Raw genomic sequence first — 23,816 nt, 5'->3', positions numbered from 1 at the left:
GTGGAGGAGATGGTGTCTCCATCAGCAGACTTTGTCTGTAAAACCAGAGAATCTTAAAGGGTGGGACTTTCAGACAGAGGATGAACTGAGTTAAATTATTTCTAGTAAAGAATAAAACTCACTATAAGAGATTATTTTTAGATAATATTATTTTAAAATAACATTGACAAAAGACTGTATAGACTAAACAAACTATGCTTAATTAATAATCAAAAAGTGAAAATAAATGCACACTCAAATATAAAACAAACATTAATTAAAAATTGACAAAAACATAAGTAAATTTGACAGTTTGCAGAATAAAGCCAAAGGCAACAATAGCCTGCTCAGCTGGAACTGGAAATCAGTGAGAATGAACAGGTTTTTTTGAAAGACTTTTTAAATTATTGACAGATTGTGTAGCTCCTATGTGAAAGTAAAAGAGAAAGAATGTGAAAGAATATCTATCTATCTCTCGCTCTCTCTCTCTCTCTCTCTCTCTCTCCATATATATATATATATATATATATATATATACATACATACACATATATATGAATGAATGAATGGTTTGTGTTTCCTCTGCAGGTAGAAAGTGTGTGTGAGCTGAATTGAGCAGCATGGATCAGTGTGAGGACAGAGAGGAGGGAGTCCCTCCCTCTAAAAGCACTCTGTGTGGGGAACATGAGAGCCAGACCAAAGCTCAGAGGTGAGATGACCATCTCTAACTGTCCATGACTCTTCTCCATGTCACAGCTCAGCACTTACATCACTGCTCCATCATTATTCACAGGAACCCACCTGGACCTCCACCCAGCTCTGTGTCCTTAAAGAGTGACGGGTCAAAGGGAGTTGGTGAAGATTTTAAAGCAGGCCTCTGTCCTTCTGCAGAGAGGTAACTCAAACCGAGTGATTTATGGCCCCAATAAATTATACATGAGCTCAGGAAGTAATAAAGGAAGTAATAAAAATATGATATTCATAAAAATTATGATATTCATCCAAATATGTTAGTTCATAGCTCATTATCCCCCTCCAAAAAATAAAAAAAAAAATAAAAAAAATGATTATTAAAAGGTTTTTATATCAAATAGCATTCTTTTATTTTGAATGCATTAAGAAGTTTTTACTTTTTATGCGTAAAAAACACCATCTGGTGATTTTTCAGTGCTTGTGCCTTTTAGTGTCTGTGCGCGTGCCTCTCTCTGGGCCCGTGCTTGTGAGTGTGTGAAAATGTGTTAAACCAGGTCGTACTTGCGTCTGTAAAGCAAACGGGCTCTCAATATCCTGTTTATATATCTCTCCGTAATAATGGTTCCTTGCATTGCCAGGCTTTTCAAAATGCATTTGTAGCTCATTCCCAGCCTAAAATAAAACCCAATCATACTGTCTTTATACATGGTGCATAGGTTTAGCCCACTCCTATGCCTATGGTTCTACGCAACTGTCCAGGAATCAATATGATGTGCGCACGTCATCTATTTTGTTGACACAAATGCGTAATTCGTTGCCACATTATACTATATTCATGCCCGCAAATTAGCATTTCGTGGCCACAAATAAGTATTTCGTGGGCTCGTTATACTATTTTGAGGGCACAAAGTAGTATTTTGTGGCCACAATTCATTTATTTTTTGGACCATGTCATCAGAGGGGCTCCGTGGAAATCAGATAAGATAGCAAAATTAAAGCCATTTCTTTACACATATAGATTTTAAATTTGAAATATTCAAATTGTTACTTGCTTATGTTTACACAAATTGTCAGAAATATCGACTGTCATGACCAAATGTTTCGTCAGAAATTGAAAAATAATTTTTCCTTATTTATTGGATTAACCCTCTTGGGTCCAGAGTATTGCTAGCCTCATTTTTTGACCACTTTTGGTTTCAGGATAAGGAGGCACTCACACAAGCCCCCACTATCCACAATTTTGTAGTTTCTGTTTTTGTTGTTGTTTTTAATTAGTTTTCAGTTGTTCATAAAAGAAAGCTGATTACATCCACTCATCTCTGATGTTGCAATATAGCCACCAGGCTGCACTAACCTTGCACAGGTCTGAGTCACTGCATGGCTTTGTGCTCTTTGTCTGCTTACACAATAATTGGTGTAGCAAAAGAAAGACTTTTTTCCAACATCGGTCCTGATTTAAAAGCACTTTAAGTGCTCAGTTAGTGCTTATCCCAAGCCTTTGTGTCAGACAGGGTGCCATCAGAGCTCCATGCATTTTATTTTTCTTGAAAAATCCAGAGAACTAGCATAAGGTTTTAATGTTTTGTTGTATTATTCTGACTGCTTGATTCCTCCACAGAGTGGACCAGCAGAGCTCAGAGATTCCCGGTGGTCAGTCTCCCCAGCAGCATCAAACACACCTGGACTCCATATTTATGGTCTGTACATGTACAACAACAATTTTTACATCTATTCGGTTCACAGTCATCTCCATGCTGCAATATGGAGCAATTTGTTCTTTGAAATGACTGTTAGTGGTCAGAATGGATGTTGTAAGGTAGCTTTAAAGACAGGGACTTTAAAGACATTAATGTTGTGAATGTTCTGCAATAGTGTGCCCCAAAGACAAGTGGCCAATGAGCTGAAAGCTCCATAATCCATAATGATCAGGTGAGCAGATGGTAAAATAACAGTAGAAGAGGAAGAGGATTTCAAAGGGCAGGAAGGTGTGTGAATATGCAGAACATCAGAGAGATGTAGAAGGGTGATGTTATGCAGGGACTTGAACGTAAGAAACAGATGGCGCTGGTATTGCAGTGAGATGGCGCTGGAGTGGAGGCAGCCTTTCCAAGTAGCTCTGCAACACCACACCTTTTCTTAACTTTTAACTTTTTTTAGACTAGGCCAGGGGTCGGCAACCTTTAACACCGAAAGAGCCATTTGGACCCGGTTTCCACGCAAAAGAAAACACTGGGAGCCGCAAATACTTTTTGACAAATACTTTTTCTACTTAAAAATAGTGATCCGAGATGGATAATGCACTTTTTAAAACTTCTGGAACCAGCTCCTTCATGTATTCGAGAGCTGAGCTGCTGGCATTAAGAACAAAGGAACAGACCGGCATGCGACACAATCGGCTGAGATAAAGAGGAGCTACAGAGGCTGCAAGGCTGGAGCGAGGAAAGCGGATCACCGGAGGCGATTCAAACCATCAATCCCGACAGTGATAATGGGCAACGTGAACTCGCTGTAGAATAAAATGGATGAACTGTGTGCTCTGAACAACCACCAACTATACCATGAGTGCAGTTTGTTTATCTTCACAGAAACGTGGCTAACCAAGCTAACGCCACAGGCTAACGTAGACCTATGCTGTTTCACATCCATGAGAGCCGATAGGGACACGCAGGCCAGCGGAAAAAGCAGAGGTGGGGGACTCATTGTCTACTTTAACAACAGATTCTGTAACCCTGGACGCGTCTCCATTAAAGTATCGGTATGCTGTCCAAACCTGGAGCTGCTAGCTGTTAGCTTGCGGCCATATTATCTACCTCGGGAGTTTAGTCATGTGATCTGTGTGTGTGTTTACATCCCTCCGAGGGCCGACGCAGCAGCTGCCTGTGAGGAAATACATACAGTTACAGCAAGACTTCAGACACAAAACCCAGAGGCTTTCATTATTATATCTGGAGACTTTAATCATGCCACACTGGATTCTACTCTGGCTTCTTTTCACCACTTTGTAAATTGTCCCACAAGGAGCAACAGGACAATTGACGTACCTTCTGTATGCCAATATGAGAGATGCATACAGAGCCACCCCGCTCCCCCCACTAGGGATGTCAGACCACAACCTGGTTTATCTACAGCCACAATACACACCCCTCGTCCAAAGGCAGCCTGTCACAACACGCTCCATCAGGAGATGGACCCCAGAAAAGGAGGATGCTCTGAGAGACTGCTATGACACCACAGACTGGGATGTGCTTCTGAGCCCACATGGTGAGGACATAGAGGGGGCGACACCAGAGGTGTGGACTCGAGTCACATGACTTGGACTCGAGTCAGACTCGAGTCATTAATTTTATGACTTTAGACTTGACTTGAAAAAAGGTTGTAAGACTTGTGACTTGACTTGGACTTTTACACCAGTGACTTGGTACTTGAATTGGACTTGAACCTGTTTACTTGAAAAGACTTGATATTTTAGCCAAATCTAAAATTTAACATACATATTATATAAAAAGTGCGGACCATTAATTCACTTTATTCATTCATTCATTCTTACCACACTCCGTATGTATGTGAGCGTGGGCTGTAGCACAGCCAATCAGATTAACCAGATTTGAAAAAAACAAAAACAAAAACGCTCGAGCCAAAAATGCTTCCAAGAGTAATTTCTTTCGGGTACATAAACTACGAAGTAGTCAACAAAAAGCGAAATGCAATATGCAAAACATGCAAGAAGAGAATCACAGACGGAGATGGAACAACTTCCAACTTTGTCCGACATTTGAAGTTGCATAAAGAACGGTAGGTGGTGCTTTTTTTTTCTTTTTTTTTGCTACGATGAAATAGCTGATAGCTGACTTAGCTAACTTCATCTTATTAGCAAATGTTCTCCGGGCTACGTTGATGATACTCTTTGGCTTTAACAGGTATGATATGTTTGTCATGCTATTTTAAATCCGGTCCTGCAAGCGCATCCAAGAATAACATGCAACTTGTTAGCTCAGAATTGTCGGTGAATGGTGAGCAGGGTCCGTTTCAGAAAGTGGGTTCTGTAGCTGTACTCAGGGAAGAGAGTTTCTCCGTCTCCTCCCCATCATTAACCCCGTAGATTTAACCCAGTTTAGACTGACAAATATTTATTTTACCATCACATCACAATTCAAAATCACTGTGTTTAATTTGCAATTAGTGAATGGTCGTGTTCAACTTTTGCATGTCTGAGCCAGGGAATTTTTTTTTGGTTAGAAAATCTTGCCCACCTCAGTGTGTAATTGAGTAGTCCTGCTATACATGGCCTTTTTCTTCTGTCATTTATGTCAATACATCAACTAAAATACTTTGATCTTATGTTATTAGCTGTTGTTTATTTGCAAAGGTTATTCTCAACAGGGATGCTAGACAAAAACGGCGTTTTCTACAGACAGCCTAACATACGCTCTCCACTAGCGAGTGAAAAAAGAAAAAACACCCCTTCCCTGTTGGTGTTAGAGTTTACCATGTCAGCCAATCAAAAAAATGATAAGGCAACATGTGACATTTGGTTGTTTAGGGAGAAGGGGAAGTTTTTAGGAGTGACACCCGCGACGGAAAGCGGGCGAGCGAAAGAAAGAGAGAGAGAGAGTTTTCATATGCGAGACATTAGTGGCGTTTAGCGTGTTTGGAGGCTGTAGTTAGTTTGTTGTGTAGTTATTGTTTTGTATTGTGTGTCAGTTAGACTGCTGAATTTCATATTTGATCTAAAAAAGCTGTCAAAGGCAGATTCCAGTGTAAACGCTGTCTCCACATAGAAAACTGGACGGTTGCACCTCCAGTTGTCAGACCTGCAGGGTTTAGGCCTGTGGTGTTCTCCTCTGTCTTATACTGAACACAAACTACATTTTTTGGACTGGCACAAATAATTTGTGTGCCTTCTTATTTGATGCAGCACACCTGATTGTTCTGTAAATGGATTTAAATGGTTATATAAAAAACGCCTGAGGCCTTGGCTGCATTTTTAGGTAAATAGTACCATATAACTTTGTTGTTTGCAAAACTTGTGCATAATTTTTAGAAATGTACAATTTCTATTTGCATTTCAAGTTATGAAAATGATTCGTTAAACATGTTTGTGGGTTTTACAGTAAAAGATATAACTTTTTTCTACTCGGATTCTGAATTTTTTGTCTGAATTTAGATCAACTCTGCTAATATAGTATACCAAAATGAAAAAAATAACTCAAATTTCAGATATTTGAGGTTGTGCTGTAAATAATGATACCAAACAAGGCAAGAAAAACATATTTTAAAAGTGAAATACAGAGGTAAAATCAAAAGTAGTCAAGAATGGCCAATTATACCCGGGACCCCAGAGGGTTAAAAAAAGACTTGAAAGGACTTGAAATTCAAAGTTTCGGACTTGGACTTGACTTGAAAGTTGTCTGTCTTGACTTACGACTTGACTCTGACTTGCTTGACTTTACTTGAGACTTGACTTGTGACTTGAGGATAAAGACTTGGGACTTACTTGAGACTTGCAAAACAATGACTTGGTCCCACCTCTGGGCGACACACTGTCTGACAGACTACCTCAACTTTTGTGTGGACACAGTCGCCCCTGCTAAGACAGTACGGTGTTATCCTAATAACAAACCGTGGGTAACACAGGAAGTCAAAGCTGTCCTCAACATGAAAAAGAAGGCTTTCAGGAGCAAAGTGAAGGAGGAGATGAAAGCAGCACAGCAGGAGGTGAAACGCTGCCTGAGGGAAGCAAAGGACACCTACAGGAGGAAGGTGGAGCAGAAGTTGGAGAGGAACAATATGAGGGAGGTCTGGAATGGTGTGAAAACCATCACAGGCCACAACACCAAGAACAGCACAGCAGGGGGGACTGTGGAGAAGGCAAACAAACTCAACTACTTGTTCAACAGGTTCGACTGGGGAGAGTGCCCGCCCTATGGAAGACATCCTGCATCGTCCCGGTCCCCAAAAGGAACCGCCCAATGAGCTGAATGACTTCCGACTGGTGGCACTGAGGTTCAAGGATGAGATTTTAAAGTTACTCAAAGATCCATAAGAAAAACGAGTATAGAGAATCTTATCTGCTGTATTTTTCTTCCCTTCAGGTACAGCATTAAACTCGAGCTCTATTTCTCTGCATCACGTTTTGCAGTCTATACACTGAAGTGTCCCTTAGGCCATCAGGAGTCCTTTGTCTTATTAGCCATTTAGCTGAATCAAGAAAAAACTTTTTTATCAGGGAAAATATCCTGTTTAATTACATCTCGTTTCCCTTTGGTTGCTTCCAAAAAATTCTGATCATCAGGAATCTAAGAGTCAAATACCTCTCTATCACTATCAGAATCAGATAACACATCTCACTCACTCTCTTTTCCAGCCTTTTCTTTTACCTGCATCTTTTTTGGCTTTATCCCGTTAGTCTTTAGTTTTCTTTTGGTGTTTGGCATCTTAAAAATGCTTTCATCATCACTGAACAAATTTATTCACTATGGGCTATTTCATCTACATCCATTCCTTCCACTCCTTCTTATGTAGTTGCTTGGTGCTTGCTAACTTCCTCACACACTTCAGCAGAAGCAGAAGTAGAGAAAACCTCACTGTTTTCCTGGCTTCTAAGTATTTCACACGCTGAAACCTTGGACTTGTTTTCCTCTCCTACATTAACTGCTGGAGCTCCTTCCTCTGTGTTATCTTCAGAAATACCTTTCCCCTCCTTATCTGTAGAAAAGCCTGCCAAGCTTTCTCCTGAAGCCCAGACCCCTGCGTTTTCAGAATCTTGCACAATTTCAGCCTCTTTTTGCGTCTTCTCAGGACAATTACAGACTGAATGCCCTTCCTTACTCATGGTTTCTGTTGTTGCAAAAATTGTGTAGTCAAACCAATTAACCTTAAATTTCATCACTAATTTTAGCTCCTCATTCTCATTGTTTGAAATCGTATGCACCTATCTTTGAAATGAAACTGCATGCCTCAACTTTGCTGATTTGGACCCAGAGGGGAGCATTACCATTGCTGACACAATCTGACCGTGCCATTTCAGCAATACATCATTGCTGATTAAAGTTGGTAAATTAGACAGAATGATCTTCTTTGCCAAGTTCATTAGGGAAAGGCCGTAGTAACTATATTTCTCAAAACAACTCCCTTCTCAACTACACTATTCACTTTGTCAATAGAATCAAAAAACATAACAACTGCATTTTTCATCCTTGATGCTGCCTTCACACTTTCACACCCAAAAACTTCTCCTACAGCCAAACCACACTACTCAACCAAAAAATCAGTGCCAACCAGTATTCTAATACCATGCCAATGGGAAAGGCTGCGAAAGCCTTCCATCTCATGATTCCTTCTGGCCATCCAACCAAGCTAACTGCTCAATGCTGTACCAAAAAGAAACATCAGTGAAAGAGAATTGTGTAACAGAACAATAAAGTGAATTACCAGTGTAAAAATCAAAGTTCTAAACTGTAGGAACACTCACATTGTATGAATATCTTTTTATTTTATTTTTTTAGAGCAGACAACATTTGAAATTTATTGGGGGAGATTGTGGTACTGCATATAATTAAAGTGGTTCCATTAGGCCTAGCTACACCTATACCATTTGTTTGTAACTTTTTTTTTCACCCAACAGCTAGTCAAGATTTAGGGGCTATTGGGTCAATAAAATTATAAATGCATTATGAAGTATTGTGTTCCAGATGCTTGAGGACAGAATCATCACTTTTGTGAAGAACGAGCTGAAGAACATTCAGAGAGACCTCAGGATAGAGGGCCTAGAATGCTTGAAGCGCCAGTGTGAGGATGAGGATGTATTACAGGGTGAGGATGAAGAGCAGAGTGAGAGCAGCAGAGAAGCATTTGCAAAGATCACAGTGGACTTCCTGAAGAGAATGAAGCAGAAGGAGTTGGCTGAGTGCCTGCAGAGCAGTGAGAACATTTCTCTAAATATTTATGCTGCTGGATAAATCAAACCTTTACTAAGGACTACAGAAATGAACAAAATTACATTCAAAATATGTGCACTTAGAAATCACTTATATCGTTTGATATATTTTCATTATTGTTTTTTTAGGAACCATGCCAAAACACTTCCAATGGTGTCACTCTATACTTAAATGTAAACTGCAGAAGAAGTTCCAGTGTGTGTTTGAGGGCATCGCTAAAGCAGGAAACCCAACCCTTCTGAATCAGATCTACACAGAGCTCTATATCACAGAGGGAGGAACTGCAGAGGTCAATGATGAACATGAGGTCAGACAGATTGAAACAGTATCCAGGAAACCAGACAATCTAGAAACAACAATCAGACAAGAAGACATCTTTAAAGCCTCACCTGGAAGAGATGAACCAATCAGAACAGTGCTGACAAAGGGAGTGGCTGGCATTGGGAAAACAGTCTTAACACAGAAATACACCCTGGACTGGGCTGAAGACAAAGCCAACCAAGACATCCAGTTCATATTTCCATTCACTTTCAGAGAGCTGAATGTGCTGAAAGAGGAAAAGTTCAGCTTGGTGGAACTTGTTCATCACTTCTTTACTGAAACCAAAGAAGCAGGAATCTGCAGCTTTGAAGACTTCCAGGTTGTGTTCATCTTTGATGGTCTGGATGAGTGTCGACTTCCTCTGGACTTCCACAAAACTACAATCCTCACTGACCCTAGAAAGTCCACCTCAGTGGATGTGCTGCTGATAAACCTCATCAGGGGGAAACTGCTTCCCTCTGCTCACCTCTGGATAACCACACGACCTGCAGCAGCCAATCAGATCCCTCCTGATTGTATTGACATTGTGACAGAGATCAGAGGGTTCACTGACCCACAGAAGGAGGAGTACTTCAGGAAGAGGTTTAGAGATAAGAAGCAGGCCAGAAGGATCATCTCCCACATCAAGACATCACGAAGCCTCCACATCATGTGCCACATCCCAGTCTTCTGCTGGATCACTGCTACAGTTCTGGAGGATGTGCTGGAAACCAGAGAGGGAGGACAGCTGCCCAAGACCCTGACTGAGATGTACATCCACTTCCTGGTGGTTCAGGCCAAAGTGAAGAAGGTCAAGTATGATGGAGGAGCTGAGACAGATTCACACTGGAGTCCAGAGAGCAGGAAGATGATTGAGTCTCTGGGAAAACTGGCTTTTGATCAGCTGCAGAAAGGAAACCTGATCTTCTATGAATCAGACCTGACAGAGTGTGGCATCGATATCACAGCAGCCTCAGTGTACTCAGGAGTGTTCACACAGATCTTTAAGGAGGAGAGAGGACTGTACCAGGACAAGGTGTTCTGCTTCATCCACCTGAGTGTTCAGGAGTTTCTGGCTGCTCTTCATGTGCATCAGACCTTCATCAACTCTGGAGTCAGTCTGCTGGAAGAACAACAAATAACCTCCAAGAAGTCTGAAACAACAGCATCTCCAAAGAAAGACTTCCACCAGAATGCTGTGGAAAAGGCCTTACAGAGTCCAAATGGACACCTGGACTTGTTCCTTCGCTTCCTCCTGGGTCTTTCACTGCAGACCAATCAGACTCTACTACGAGGTCTGCTGACACAGACAGGAAGTTGCTCACAGGCCAATCAGGAAACAGTCCAGTACATTAAGAAGAAGCTGAGTGAGAATCTGTCTGTTGAGAAAAACATCAGTCTGTTCCACTGTCTGAATGAACTTAACGATCGTTCTCTAGTCGAGGAGATCCAACAGTCCCTCAATTCAGGACGTCTCTCCACAGAGAAACTGTCTCCTGCTCAGTGGTCAGCTCTGGTTTTCATCTTACTATCATCAGAAGAAGATCTGGATGAGTTTGACTTCAAGAAATACTCTGCTTCAGAGGAGGCTCTTCTGAGTATGCTGCCAGTGGTCAAAGCCTCAAATAAAGCTTTGTAAGTAAATATACCAACTAATACTTCAGCTCCTTCTTTCAGACACAAAACAGGTTCTTCACACATAATCTTGTGTCCATCTCCAAAAGTTTTCTTCAGTCCTTTTCTAAAATATCGGTTATTATTTAGTTAGTAAACTGTAACCACTGGAAGGTGTTAAAGCAGCTTGTATCAAACACAAGGTAAGTAAGGAGCCATAACAAGATTTAGTTTGTAAAAAAAAAGAAGAAGAAGAAAAAAATACTTTATAATGAGCTGTGTCCAACAACAAAAGTCAAAGATAGTCTACTTTGTGTTCACCTCTATTATCACTATAAGTAGCAGCTCCTCATTTGTTTACAAAGCAAGTTCAAAATGTTTTTGTGTTTTTTCCAGACTTGAATTTTAGGTGTTTTCTTATTTATGAAGTGCACATGGAAATGTTTGTTTTTCTTGTAGCAGCTTGAATATAATGAATTTCATTTGTTCAGACTTTCAGGATGTAACCTATGTGAGAGAAGCTGTGAAGCTCTGTCCTCGGTTCTCTGCTCCCAGTCCTCTTGTCTGGAAGAACTGGACCTGAGTAATAATGACCTGCAAGATTTAGGAGTAAAGCTTCTGTCTGCTGGCTTGAAGAGTCCAATTTGTACACTGAAAACTCTCAGGTCAGGATTGTTGTTGTTGTAATATCTATATTTAAAATCTTTGTTGTATTACTGGTCTAAAGAGCTTGGAAAGATAAGTGCCCGGACTTCTTTAAGTTGCTTGAAGACGTTTCACCTCTCATCCGCGAAGCTCTTTCAGTTCTATGGTCAAAAGGGTCAGATTGAGGGCCTTTGAGAATAACCCCCGAGAGGGACGACAGTGATCCTAAACAATCATGAAGTGAACCAAAGCAATATACAGCAAAAACATTGTATAGAATTATTTCTCAAAATTTTAATTTCATTTTGTCCAATGAGCTTAAGCAACACTTCCATCAACAAAACTTACCAGTTTATTACACAGTATGTGTATTAATTAGAATTTGATAACTCATGTTCAGTGTTAGGAATAATGGTGTTACAAGTAATGGGGTTACTTTTGTCAGTAACGAGTAATCTAACTTATTACTATTAAAACGCCGTTACTAGTTTTAAACAAACAGGCGGTTAAAGCTATATTCAGCTTCATATTTGCATTTAAAGTTATGAAATATGATAGAATAAACATGTTCATGGTTGTTACAGTAAAAAATATAACTTTTTCTAGTTGGATTTTGTTTTTGTTTTTTTTTCTGATTTTAGATCAGTATGTCAAAATGAAAAGATAACTGTAAATTCAGACAAGTGGGGTTGTGCTGAAAAGGATGATACCAAACAATCCAAAGTAAATTGTTTTTAAAGGTGAAATGTAGAGGTCAAAACAAGTAGTTAAAAGTGGCGAATTATACCCTGGACTCCATGGTTAAACATTTTTTTAAAGTAACACAATAGTTACTTTTCAAGCAAATAATTACTTTTATAATCTTGTAACTGAGTTACTAACTCAATTTTTTTTATTACATTTTTTAATTAATTTTTTGAAGAAGTAATTAGTAACTATAATTAATTTCTTTTTCAAAATAACTTAAACACTGCTCATGTTACTTCTAAAACCATGGTCAGATTGACTATTTTGATCTGAAAAAAAAAACATGGGTATTTTAAACAACTCTTCACCCACCCCTTTTCCCTTTTTAAACATAAAATTTAATTATCTAAAAACCTAAAAAATTAATAAAATGACAAAGGAAATTTTATTGCTATATCACATTTTATTACATGTGAACTCGATGTGTTTAACAGAGAAAAAAAAACACGAAATCTGTAGTTTTACAACACCTTAAAGCAGATAAAGCATCAAACTGAAATAAAAAAGAAAAACAATAGCAATGAAGTGTAAGAGTGGATAACAAGGTTTTATGTCTGTTTTTGATTATATGCACAACTGTAATTGATCCTAGCTCATTCAAGTAAATTCAGTCACAGAAAACAAATTTCTTATATAGGTAAACCATTGCATGAAAGACATTGCTAAATATAATAAATTAAGGAAAGAATTTCTAGCTAGCTCCTCTCGATGTGAAGGCGCAGCAGCTCTACTCTGAGCCCCTCCTGTATGGCGGAACTTCTCACCCTATATCTAATGGTGTGTTCACACACACAGATTTGCGTTGCCAAAATGCCAAAATGCCAAAACGCGTGAAACGTGCGTCACAGCAGGGTGTCTGGCGCGTGTCACTCGCGAAGAAAACTACGCGTGTCAGATTTTGTGTTGCATTTTGTGCATACGCACGTATCGCACCAACCAAAGACCCACAGAGGAAGACAGCTACGAGGCAGATGAGGGACGGGTCCCAGGATGGTCCATCAGTGGTGGAGCTGGCCATCCTGGACTCCCTGAAGAGGCCATGCCAGTATCCAATGGAACATTTCCTCCTCAGCCTTGTTCCTGCTCTGGAGAGCAGCTGGGTCCTTTTTATTCTTCTCTCTCTGTGAATACTTATATTTTATATATTTATGTTTGATGTTTTTCTGTTTGAGAATTTTAATATTATTTCAAATAAATTTTTAGAATGATTAATGTCTCAGTTCTACTACAAAGCAAATGTTGGCACACAACTTGGCACATTGTAGAATTTATTTTTATATTATACTAATGACAAAGCATACAAATACAGTGGGATGCAAAAGTTTGGGCAACCTTGTTAATAGCTAGTATTTTCCTGTATAAATCATTGGTTGTTACAATAAAAAACATGAGTTAAATATATCATACAGGTGACACACACAGTGATATTTGACAAGTGAAAAGAAGTTTACTGGATTTACAAAAAGTGTGCAATAATTGATTGAACAAAATCAAGCTGGTGCATAAATTCGGGCATCACAAAAAAAGAAATTAAATAAATATTTAGTGTATATCAATGTGTGTGTCTCCTATATGATATATGGGGGGCCTTTGTCTGGACGTGCTTCCCGTCCAGAGCTCCACAGCAGAAAGGGAAGTTCCATGGACCGCCAGTCTCCAAGTGAAGGCACAGCCATGAAGTGGACCACAAGACAGTCCCAGATGGCCCTCGCTACCTGGGGGGTGGTCTGACACACTGTGGACACACCGGCTCTGAAACTGAATGCGATGGTCCTGAAGGAGGTGACAAGGAACCTGGACAGAATTGTTCAAGTAGTATTGTGTGTACTGCAGTTACAAAATACATTATTCAAATTCCAAAATACTTTTGTGATGTCAGATTTAAATTACAAAACATAAATCTTACATAAAACATTTTGTAATTATAAAGATCATTACATAATATATATTAGATATAATATAAAAGTCAGTTGTGTTTTGTTTTAACTTTAACATATAATTTGATTGGTAGCAACTTTTATGACTACAGTAAGCTAATCACTCATAATTCCTAGACATGTCAGTCAGGTAGGAGTAAGCAAATAAACCAGGTCTAAATAAAAAAAAGTAGTGAGTATCACTACAAAGATTAACCCACAAAGGGGCCACTGTTTGATATCAGCAAACACCGAGAGCAACACTGATGGACACCACAGCCATGCTATCATTGCAAACACTGATAACAGCATAAAATTAATTAAATCAGGATTTGATGAGACCTTTCGAGTATCACTAAATATTATAAACAGCTGTCTCAGTAACACAGTTTGCTTTCAGTAAACACCGACAGCATTCACTGTTAGCATAGCACATCCATGTTAGCAGTGTATAAACGATAGTTTAACATATATTAGCACAGGTATCAATAAACGACTACCGTATTAAACACTTTTACTGACCTCGGGCAGATGGAGAGGCGCTCTGCAGGTGGGATTGAGTGCCTATAGTTGGTGTCTAGGTGGGCGATTCTGGGACCGATGCGGGACAGCAGGTCCTCAAACTGGGCGAGGGAAAGACAGTGATATCGCTGTCATCCAGGCGCAGCTCCTGGAGCAAGTGGTGAAACTCACCAAACTGCTCATGCCTCTGGAGGGCCTGTTGGACCCAGGTACGGTGAGGACGTCCTTAACGCCGCTGCTCTGCTTTCCCTTCTAGATAGAGAAGGGAAACTCTCTCTTCAAGTGCTAGCTCGACAGCTGCCATGTAGCAAAGATACTGTCTGGCACAACTCCCTCCCACATTTCCAGTTCACATGCGTGAGACGCTGCAATTTTGGGGCACGATGGATTTTTGTTGGACACGCTTTGAGGTGTGAATGTGCACGCGTGAAATTAGGGGCGTTTGGGGCGTTTTCGCCCGCGTCTATCGCGTTCGGTGTGAACGCACCGTAAGGATGAGGCCAACCGCCCTTCAAAAAAACCTAATTTAGGCTGCTTTTATTAGTGATCTCATTCTTTTGGTGACTATCCACAGCTCGTGACCAGAGGTGAGGGTAGGGACATAGATTGACCGGTAAATCGAGAGCTTTGCTTTTACACATAGCTCTCTCTTCACCAAAACAGGCCGGTACACTATCCACATCACTGCAGCCGCAGCTCCAGTCCGTCGAGCTTTTGCCACTCTTCAACAAGACCCAGGGATACTTAAAGTCCTCCACTTGGGGCAAGAACTAGTCCCTGACCCAGAGTGTGCACTCTCCCTTTTCCAGCTAGCACCATCGCCTCAGATTTAGAGGTGCTGATTCTCATTCCCACCACTTCACACTTGGCTACGAATCATTCTGTTGCGAGATGGAGGCCGTCACTAAATGAAGAAAACAGAACCACATCATCCATGAAAAGCAGCAATGGTCCAGGCACCCTATACTCCAGAAGGACGCCCAGTCCAAGTCTACAAAACGTATAGACTAGTTAGGCAAACTTTCATGGACCCTCAAGTATCCTCGAGATGGTAAAGAGCTGGCCCAGTGTTCCACAACCGGGACAAAAACCCCTTTGCTACTCCTTTATGTGAGGTTGGACTAACGGATGGACTCTCCTTCCAGCACTCTGCAATATACTTTCCCAAATAGGCTGAGGAATGTGATCCCCCGATAGAAGGAACACACCCTCTGGACCTCCTTAAAGATGGTAACCAGAGGTGTAGCCCCCGATCGCTATACAACATTGTAGAGGCATGTAAAGCAACACAGCCCTACATCATCCAATGCCTTCTGGAAATCTGGGCAGACTTCATCCACACCAGGGTCTCAGGTCAAGTGGTTGCCCCAAGATCGGAATGTCAGGGGTTTGAAACCAGTGAACAGCTACCCTGAGGTACCCCTGAGTAAGGTACCATTCTTACACACTGCTCCCCGGGTGTGGCATTGGTGGCTGCCCACTGCTTCACTGGGTGAGTGGGTTAAATGCAGAGGTAATTTCCCTACAGGGACTAACACATACACATTATTATTATTATTATTATTATTATTATTATTATGTGACACCGGGAGGCGGCCCCGGGGCAGACCCAGGACACGCTGGAGAGATTATATCTCTCGGCTGGCCTGGGAACGCTTTGGTGTTCCCCCAGACAAGCTGGAGGAGATGGCTGGGGAGAGGGAAGTCTGGGCTTCACTGTTTAGGCTGCTGCCCCCGCGACCCCACCCCGGATAAGCGGAAGAAAATGGGTGGATGGATGGACATGTGCAGTACACTAAAGCTGAACTGCTTATGGTTCTAAACCACAAGAACTTGCACACTGATGCCTGCAATGACTGGGACTCAATCACACCAGAGATCCAAAGGAACACAGACTCCAGTTTCACCATACACTGAAGTGGCGCAGGCGACTGAGTCACAGGAATACATGAGTTAAGACTGCTTTAATTTGCCCTCAATTGAGGGGTTTTTAAAGTGTAAACCTTTTATTTTAAAGTGATTTTAGTGTTACTGTCCATACAGGTGAGAAGAGAGACAGAAACATGCAAGCTCAGAATATTTCTTTTCAAATTTAATTCAAATTCAAATTTTATCTGTCTCATACACAGTCATACACATTACGATATGCAGTGAAATGCTTAGACAACTGCTTGCGACCTAAAGAAAAAAAGACTATGAATAAGATAGGAAATAAATATGAAAATTAAAAAGGGTAAATTTAACTAGGAAGGAATAAAATATAAAAATAAATATTAATGTTAAAAATGAAATAACTGTAAAAAAACAAATTAGAATGAAGGGTAAATTTAAATGGGAAAGAATAAGATAAATATATAAATTAAAGTTGAAAATAAAATAACTGGAAAACAAAATACACAATAGACAAATACACAATATACAAATATATAAGAATGTATGAAGAAATATAAATATATATACAATAACTGTAGCTGTACAATTATTAAATGGAAATGAAGAAATATAATGTCCAGGGTTGTGCAATCTGCATTTGTAAGTGTCTTGTGCAGTGCAAATATGCTTAAAGTGAATTAAGTGATGAAGTGAAAACAATGTCCAGAATGTCCAGTGTGTGTGTATAAAAACCATATGTGTGGGTCAGTACTATGTGGTGGTGTGACTGAGAGACCGTATCGCCTGCGGGAAGAAGCTCCTCCTCAGTCTCTCTGTGTTGGTCCTCAGGGACCGGAATCGCTTCCCTGACCTCAACAGAGAGAACAGTCCGTTGTTGGGATGGCTGAGGTCCTTCACGATCTTCCTGGCCTTGGTCCAGCACCGCCTGATATAGATTGAGTGCAAGTCAGAGAGCTCGGAGCGGATGGTGCGCTCAGCTGATCGCACAACCCTCTGTAGAGCTCGTCTGTCCTGCATGGTGCTGTTCCCGAACCAGGTTGAGATGTTTCCCATCAGGATGCTCTCTATGGTGCACGAGTAAAAGTTCCTGAGCACCTTGGAGGGCAGTCGGCATTATGTCAAGCGTCTGAGGTGGTAGAGACACTGTCGGGCCTTTTTCACCACGGTGTTGATGTGACAGGTACATTACAGGTCCTGAACTCCGAGGTATTTGAAGCTGTCCACTCTCTCCACTGGGCACTCATTGATGACAGGGGTCTGGTAGTTCCTCTCCTGCTTAGTGCTTAAGTCCACTATCAACTCCTTTGTCTTACTGACGTTTAGAAGGAGGTTGTTCCTCTGGCACCAGTTCTCCAGATTCCTAATCTCCTTCAGGTAGGCTGCCTCGTTGTTGTCAGAGATCAGGCCCACCACGACGGTGTCTTCAGCAAACTTAATGATGGTGGTGGAGTTGGTAGTGGCCACACAGTCATATGTGTACAAAGAGTACAGCACGGGGCTCGGAACACACCCCTGGGGGGCTCCAGTGCTGAGAGTGATGGAGGCTGAGACATGTCTGCCCATCCTTACTGCCTGTGGTCTTCCAGTTAGGAAGTTGGACATCCACTGACACATAGATGAGCTGAGTCCCAGGTGCTCCAGTTTGGTGGTGAGTGTGGAGGGAATTATGGTATTAAATGCAGAGCTGTAGTCGATGAAGAGCATTTTAACATAATTCCCCCTTCTAGTGTCCAAGTGAGTGAGTGATGTGTGGAGGAGATGAGAGATGGCATCATCTGTGGAACGATTTGGACGGTACGCGAACTGTAGTGGGTCCAGTGTGTCTGGTAGTGAAGAAATGATGAAGTCTCTGACCAGGCGTTCAAAGCACTTCATCACTACTGAGGTGAGGCTACAGGGCGATAGTCAATAAGAGAAGCAGGGTGGGGTTTCTTCGGGACAGGAACAATGATGGACTCCTTGAAGCATGTGGGGATCACCGACTAAGATACAAAGATGTTGAATATCTCAGTGAACACAGGTGCTAGCTGGTATGCCCAGACTCTGAGGATACGACCTGAGATGCCGTCTGGTCCTTCTGCTTTCCTGTTGTTCACTCTCTTGAAGGCTCTCCTCACATCATGCTCAGAGATGATGAGCACGTTTCTGGTGTTGGCAGTATCTTCCTTTCTGCAGCCATTAGCGCCGCTAGCACTAGCATCGTTGGAGTCCTTAGCTGCAGCCTCGAAGCGAGGCTTTGGCAGATGAGGTGTTCAGCTCATTCGGTGGTTGAATCATCCGTCCCCACCAATGCCAAAACCAAATCTACGCCCTTGCACCCACGGCTCCTGGTTGGGAAACGTTGTGATAGTCTTTGTCTCCACAGTATCATCCACTAGTTTCCAGATGAATCCCACGACCGCTTCCGTAAACACGCTGATGTCATCATCAGAGCTGTTTCTGAATATGTCCCAGTCCGCGTCGTCGAGTGTGTCCTGTAACGCGGCCACCAATTGGTCCGTCCAGCGCGTGACCTTCCTCTGAACCGGAACTTCCTGTTTCAGCCTTTGTTTGTATTTTGGCATGAGGAAAATGTCGGCGTTATCGGATTTGCCAAACGGAGGGCAAGATTGTGCCTTGTAGCCATCCTTGACTTTAGTGTAGCAGTGGTCCAGTGTCCTTTCACCCCTGGTGGGGCAGGAGATATGTTGATGAAAGTTCGGCACTGCGTGTTTGAGGTTGGCACTATTAAAGTCCCGTCACAATAAGCGCGGTGTCCCAGTGTTGTGTCTGGTGTTGTGTCTGGTGCTGTGTGAGTGCCTCATGCAGCTTGCATAAGGCGGTGACCGTGTCCGCTTGTGGTGGAATATAAATGGCACTTATAATGACCAATGAAGATGCTCCCAGGAGCATCTTCCTTGGGGGGCTCAACCAGGGGCAGCAGTCATGGCCAATTGGGGGCTCTGTTGGCTCTTAGGTGACGGTTTCCTCGTGGCTGCGTGCAGCGGGGATAGAGGAGGGTCTGTGCTGACGGACGTGGGTTACTGACCTGGTAGCCTGGCTGCCCCTGGGTGGGTCCGGGATGGGCGTGAGGTTCTGGGGGCGCTCTGTCTCTGGGCTGGGACCCTAGCCGGGCCTCGGGGCTTGGGTCCTGGTTGGTGTGTTGCCGGGGTTGTGGGCGGGTGGGTGCATGGGGCCCAGCTCTGGCGCAGGGTGCCGCTGGTGCATCGAGCCACCTGGGGGGCTCTTCAACTGGTGGGGGAGGTTGTTACACCTTGCAGGAGTTCTCCTCTCTTCAGGAACTCTCTCTGCAGGAGGGGGAGATACAGGAGAGGTGGAGGAAGATCTCAGCCTGGGCGTCTATTGTCTTGTGTAGTCTGGAAGATGAGTGGATGATGGGGTGGCTGCAGTTTTCTCTGTGGTGGGGTCAGGTGGACTGTCCCGGGCTCTGTGGGGCCGGGCTGCTCTGCTGCACTGGGCCCCGGTCCGGATGGGCCTTGGCCCCCTTTCCCTGGCGGGTCGTGGAGTATGGGGGTGCCTACTGGGGTCAGCGGGGGAGCTGGCCCAAGGGCGGGGTCACTTGCCCCTCCCTTCCATCCCTCCCCATCTCCAGCTGCCTCCCTCTTACCGCTCCACCACAATCACCCACACATGCAGGGCCTTGAGATAGGGGTGTGTCACCAGGGTGCAGAGCACCTCTCAATTTTAAATACACGTAGACATTGAGAGCTATCAGGTGGGCTATGTGCTTACCTGCTGCTCTCTGGCAGGTAGCTCCATGCCCTCCTGGGTTTTAAATGCGCCTTAGAACAAACATACACCAACACTACATATGAGCGGGTGTAGGGAGGTTTGGAGTCTTGTCACACCCTCGTTTTCTGCGGCCTGTTGAAGCGGGGGGGCTAGGAGGAGGAGTTGGCCGTCCGACTGGGGTCTGGTATGTGGGGCCTCCCTGCCGCTGTGGAGTCGGGGCGGTCTGCTTCTCCCCACCTCAGAGAAAAGGGTAACACCACCTGGGTCTGGGTGCAGTTTCCCCCTCCAGGGGCAAGGGTACCTAGACCTTCTTAGAGTATGCTTGGGGAGTGTGATTGTGTGTACAGCATCTCTTTATGTCTGTCTCCACGTTGGTTGAGTGTGGAGTAATTGCATTTGAGAGCATGAGGGTGGGAATGGATGTTTGTATCTGTGTGTGCCTGTTTGTCTGTGTCTATATGTCAGGTTGGGTATCAGCCTGGGGCTCCAGGCCCAGGCACCGATCAGCTGTTTTCCTGTTCAGTGAAACACAAATTTCTAAGATTATGTGCTGTTCATTGATTTTTTTTCACTCCCTCTTACCCCTGCCCTCCAAACATTTTCTTACAATGTTCTTGTTTTTTGTTTTCTTATTCAATAGAGTCTTACACACAGCATTTAAAATGCACACACAGCTATGTGTCAGGATCCTTGAGCTCCTGAACCAGTGTTTTGAGTTTCTTGTGTCTCAGGGTTTTTGTATTATGATGCATGTTCTAAGTTGTCCTTGTTGCCTCAGTTTATTCTATAGTCTAGTATCTTAGTTTGGGTCTCTTGTATATTGTTTAGTTTTCTGAGTATTTAGTAGCTTCCCTCTGTGCCTCCTTTATGTTGGTCTCTGTGTTTCTTTGTTGCTCTGTCAGTCCGCGTCTGTGTTACATTTCCTGTTTTACTTTGAAGGTCTGTGTCCTACGTGAATGTATTGAGTTTCGCTTCCCTTTGGTCTCGTTATGTCTGATTTCTCCCAGCTGTGCACCCCTCCTGTGTCTCATTCCCCTTGTTATTTCCCAGTGTATTAAAGCCCTGTTTTTCTCTGAGTCAGTGTCGCATCGTCCCTCGTGCAGTGTTTCCTAGTGTCTCCCTGTACACTTAGAATTCTCCCAGTTTAGTTTTGACATGGTTTTGTATTATTTTTGATCCTGCAATAAAGCAGTGTTTTTGAATTCCCATTTTTGCCTCTGTAAAGTCTGCGTTTGAGTCCTTATCTCCTGCCTGCACACAGCGCTTCCTGACACTATTGACACATAGCTAATGACATGCCCATTTCTGCATCACAGAATAAATCAGCAAACAAAAAACAATAACAAATAAAATAATCGTTCTATACAGTGTTTACAAATGGATTGTTGTTTTGTGTGTCTGCAGGCTGTCAGGCTGTCTGATCACAGAGGAAGGATGTACTTCTCTGGCCTCAGCTCTGAGCTCCAACCCCTCCTATATGAAAGAGCTGGACCTGAGCTACAATCATCCAGGAGACTCGGGAATGAAGCTGCTGTCGGCTGGACTGAAGGATCCATGCTGGAGACTGGACACTCTCAGGTATGGAGAGAATGTCTGATGGATGAGGGAGACCTGGAAACATTTCCTTTTTCCTGTACTAACTTCCTGTTTGTTTCCATGCATATGTGACACAAATAGTCACATACAGAAACATTCTTCATTTGCTTTTAACAGAAACTCTAGCAATATGTTATAACATGAGCTGCAGAAATGGCTCCATGGAGATACAGTGTAATTATGACAATTTTTCCTGCCAGCCTGACAACATCAGCAAAGTGTGTGGGCTAATTGGGTGTTAGCCATGGTTGGGTTTTTGCATGCTGGATTAACAGGTAGATATAGACTGAAAACAGAGAAAGATACAAGGCTGTGAATCTTTTCAGTCTGTGTGTATAACAAACAGCAAGAGAGGAGCAGCTAACATTTGCAAATGGCAGCCTAAATACTTGAAACTCTGACAAGCTAATACTTCTAAAATTGTCTTATTTATCGGCCGTGTTAAAATCAGTTTTTTCTTTCTCATTGTGCTGCTTGAAAACAAAAACTGAAAAAATGTGTACTTGAGAACACATTTATTGTGGATTAAATTGTAAATGCTGATTTTGTCATACTACGTCATGGACAAAACATGCTTTGCAGCTAATCAACCACAGTAGTACAATTAGCATAGTGTTGTTAGCTTGCTGTTAGCGAGTAGTGAGGGGTGAGTTGATATACCAAGAGATCCAGGATCAGTCCAAATCGTTAGCAGTTTGATCCAAGTATAGATTGAAGTGTATTTGTAAAAATATTGGAGTCTTCCTTTATGTGTCTAACAGTATTTCTAAGAGAGCCATGTAATGTCCATGTGTGCATGCTGACTGTGCTGATCTGACCCCCCTCCTCCTTTCAGGGTGGAGCCTGCTGGAGTCGGATGGTTGAGACCAGGTCTGAGGAAGTGTAAGTGTGTTTTTATTGTGATCCATGAAAACAAAGCAGCACACATTCAACCATCTTCAAACTGTCACATCACTCATTCACATCTCTGATGTCAGGAGTCATCATCAAAGTGTCAATCAATAAACAGATGATGGATTAATAACTGCAGCTGGATTGTGTTTGTTCTCTCCATCAGATTCCTGTCAACTCACAATCGACACAAACACAGTTCACACAAACCTTCAACTGTCTGACAACAACAGGAAGGTGACACATGTGAAGGACATTCAATCATATCCTGATCATCCAGACAGATTTGATTCTTGGGCTCAGCTGCTGTGTAGAAATGGTCTGACTGGTCGCTGTTACTGGGAGGTTGAGTGGCGAGGAGACGTTTATATATCAGTGAGTTACAGAAGAATCGGAAGGAAAGGAGAGAGTGAAGACTGTGGGTTTGGTTGTAATGGTCAGTCCTGGAGTCTGAACTGCTATGATGATGGTTCCCAGTGTGTCTGGCACAATAACCGAGACACATATGTCTCCACATCTTCCTCCTCATCCTCTATCTCTGGTAGAGTAGCAGTGTATGTGGACTGTCCTGCTGGCACTCTGTCCTTCTACAGAGTCTCCTCTGACACTCTGATCCACCTCCACACCTTCAACACCACATTCACTGAAACTCTTTATCCTGGATTTAGACTCCATCCTGATTCGTCAGTGTGCCTGTAAAGAGTGTCCTACTGTTGAACAGATAGTTCAGTCTGTACATGTCTGTCCCTTTTACTCAGAAACACGTTTTCATTATTCATAGGCTTCAATCCTCATTTGAAAATAGCCTTGTGATTTACCTATGTTGAACAAAACATGGTGCAGGATGTTGGTAACAGCTTGGTTAACAAACTCTTAGAAACATTTAAATATGTATGTATAGCAATGCATATGTTTTATATCACTTTAGTTTAGTTTTAGTGACCTACAAACACAGTGAGCATTTCTGAGGCAGAGAGAAAAGAGGAGCACCAACTCTGTGAGCTCACCAACGCACACATTTATGCTTGGTTTGTCTTCACAGAGAAAAACACACTTCCTGCTGCTGATGTTTCGCATTAAAAACCTTGATAATTGATAACTGTAAAAACATTTGATTCATTTGATTGAATTGGGGGAAATGTCTGAATGTATCTATAAATAAACTAAGAGTGTATAACTTGTATAAGGAGTATTGCGTACATGCGAATGTGATGTTTCCATGGTGACGAAGCACCTTCATCACAGTGAGAACACACAGTTATATCAGTTATGTCTGAGTGTCCAACCTGATTGTCTAATCCTGCTTCACTGACAGACTTCTGGACTGTTTCAGAGAAACTATCAGGATCAC

The 23,816-nt window shown here is 42.4% G+C and overlaps 1 protein-coding gene across 1 annotated transcript in view; it reads left to right on the top strand.

The window, feature by feature from the left end:
* LOC134622251 (protein NLRC3-like) overlaps positions 1-23,164 on the top strand; it is a 57,895-nt gene extending 34,731 nt beyond the window's left edge. Inside the window, exons 9-12 of the mRNA XM_065470151.1 lie at positions 11,015-11,188; positions 21,383-21,556; positions 22,410-22,456; positions 22,632-23,164. Coding sequence (XP_065326223.1) covers positions 11,015-11,188; positions 21,383-21,556; positions 22,410-22,456; positions 22,632-23,164 — 928 coding nt within the window. The remainder of the gene's footprint in view (positions 1-11,014; positions 11,189-21,382; positions 21,557-22,409; positions 22,457-22,631) is intronic.
* Positions 23,165-23,816: the final 652 nt, after the last annotated feature.

The sequence above is a fragment of the Pelmatolapia mariae genome, linkage group LG3_W (genome assembly GCF_036321145.2).
Source record: "Pelmatolapia mariae isolate MD_Pm_ZW linkage group LG3_W, Pm_UMD_F_2, whole genome shotgun sequence".
In the NCBI taxonomy this organism is placed as follows: domain Eukaryota; kingdom Metazoa; phylum Chordata; class Actinopteri; order Cichliformes; family Cichlidae; genus Pelmatolapia; species Pelmatolapia mariae.
This window is presented reverse-complemented; position numbering and strand designations above follow the sequence as displayed.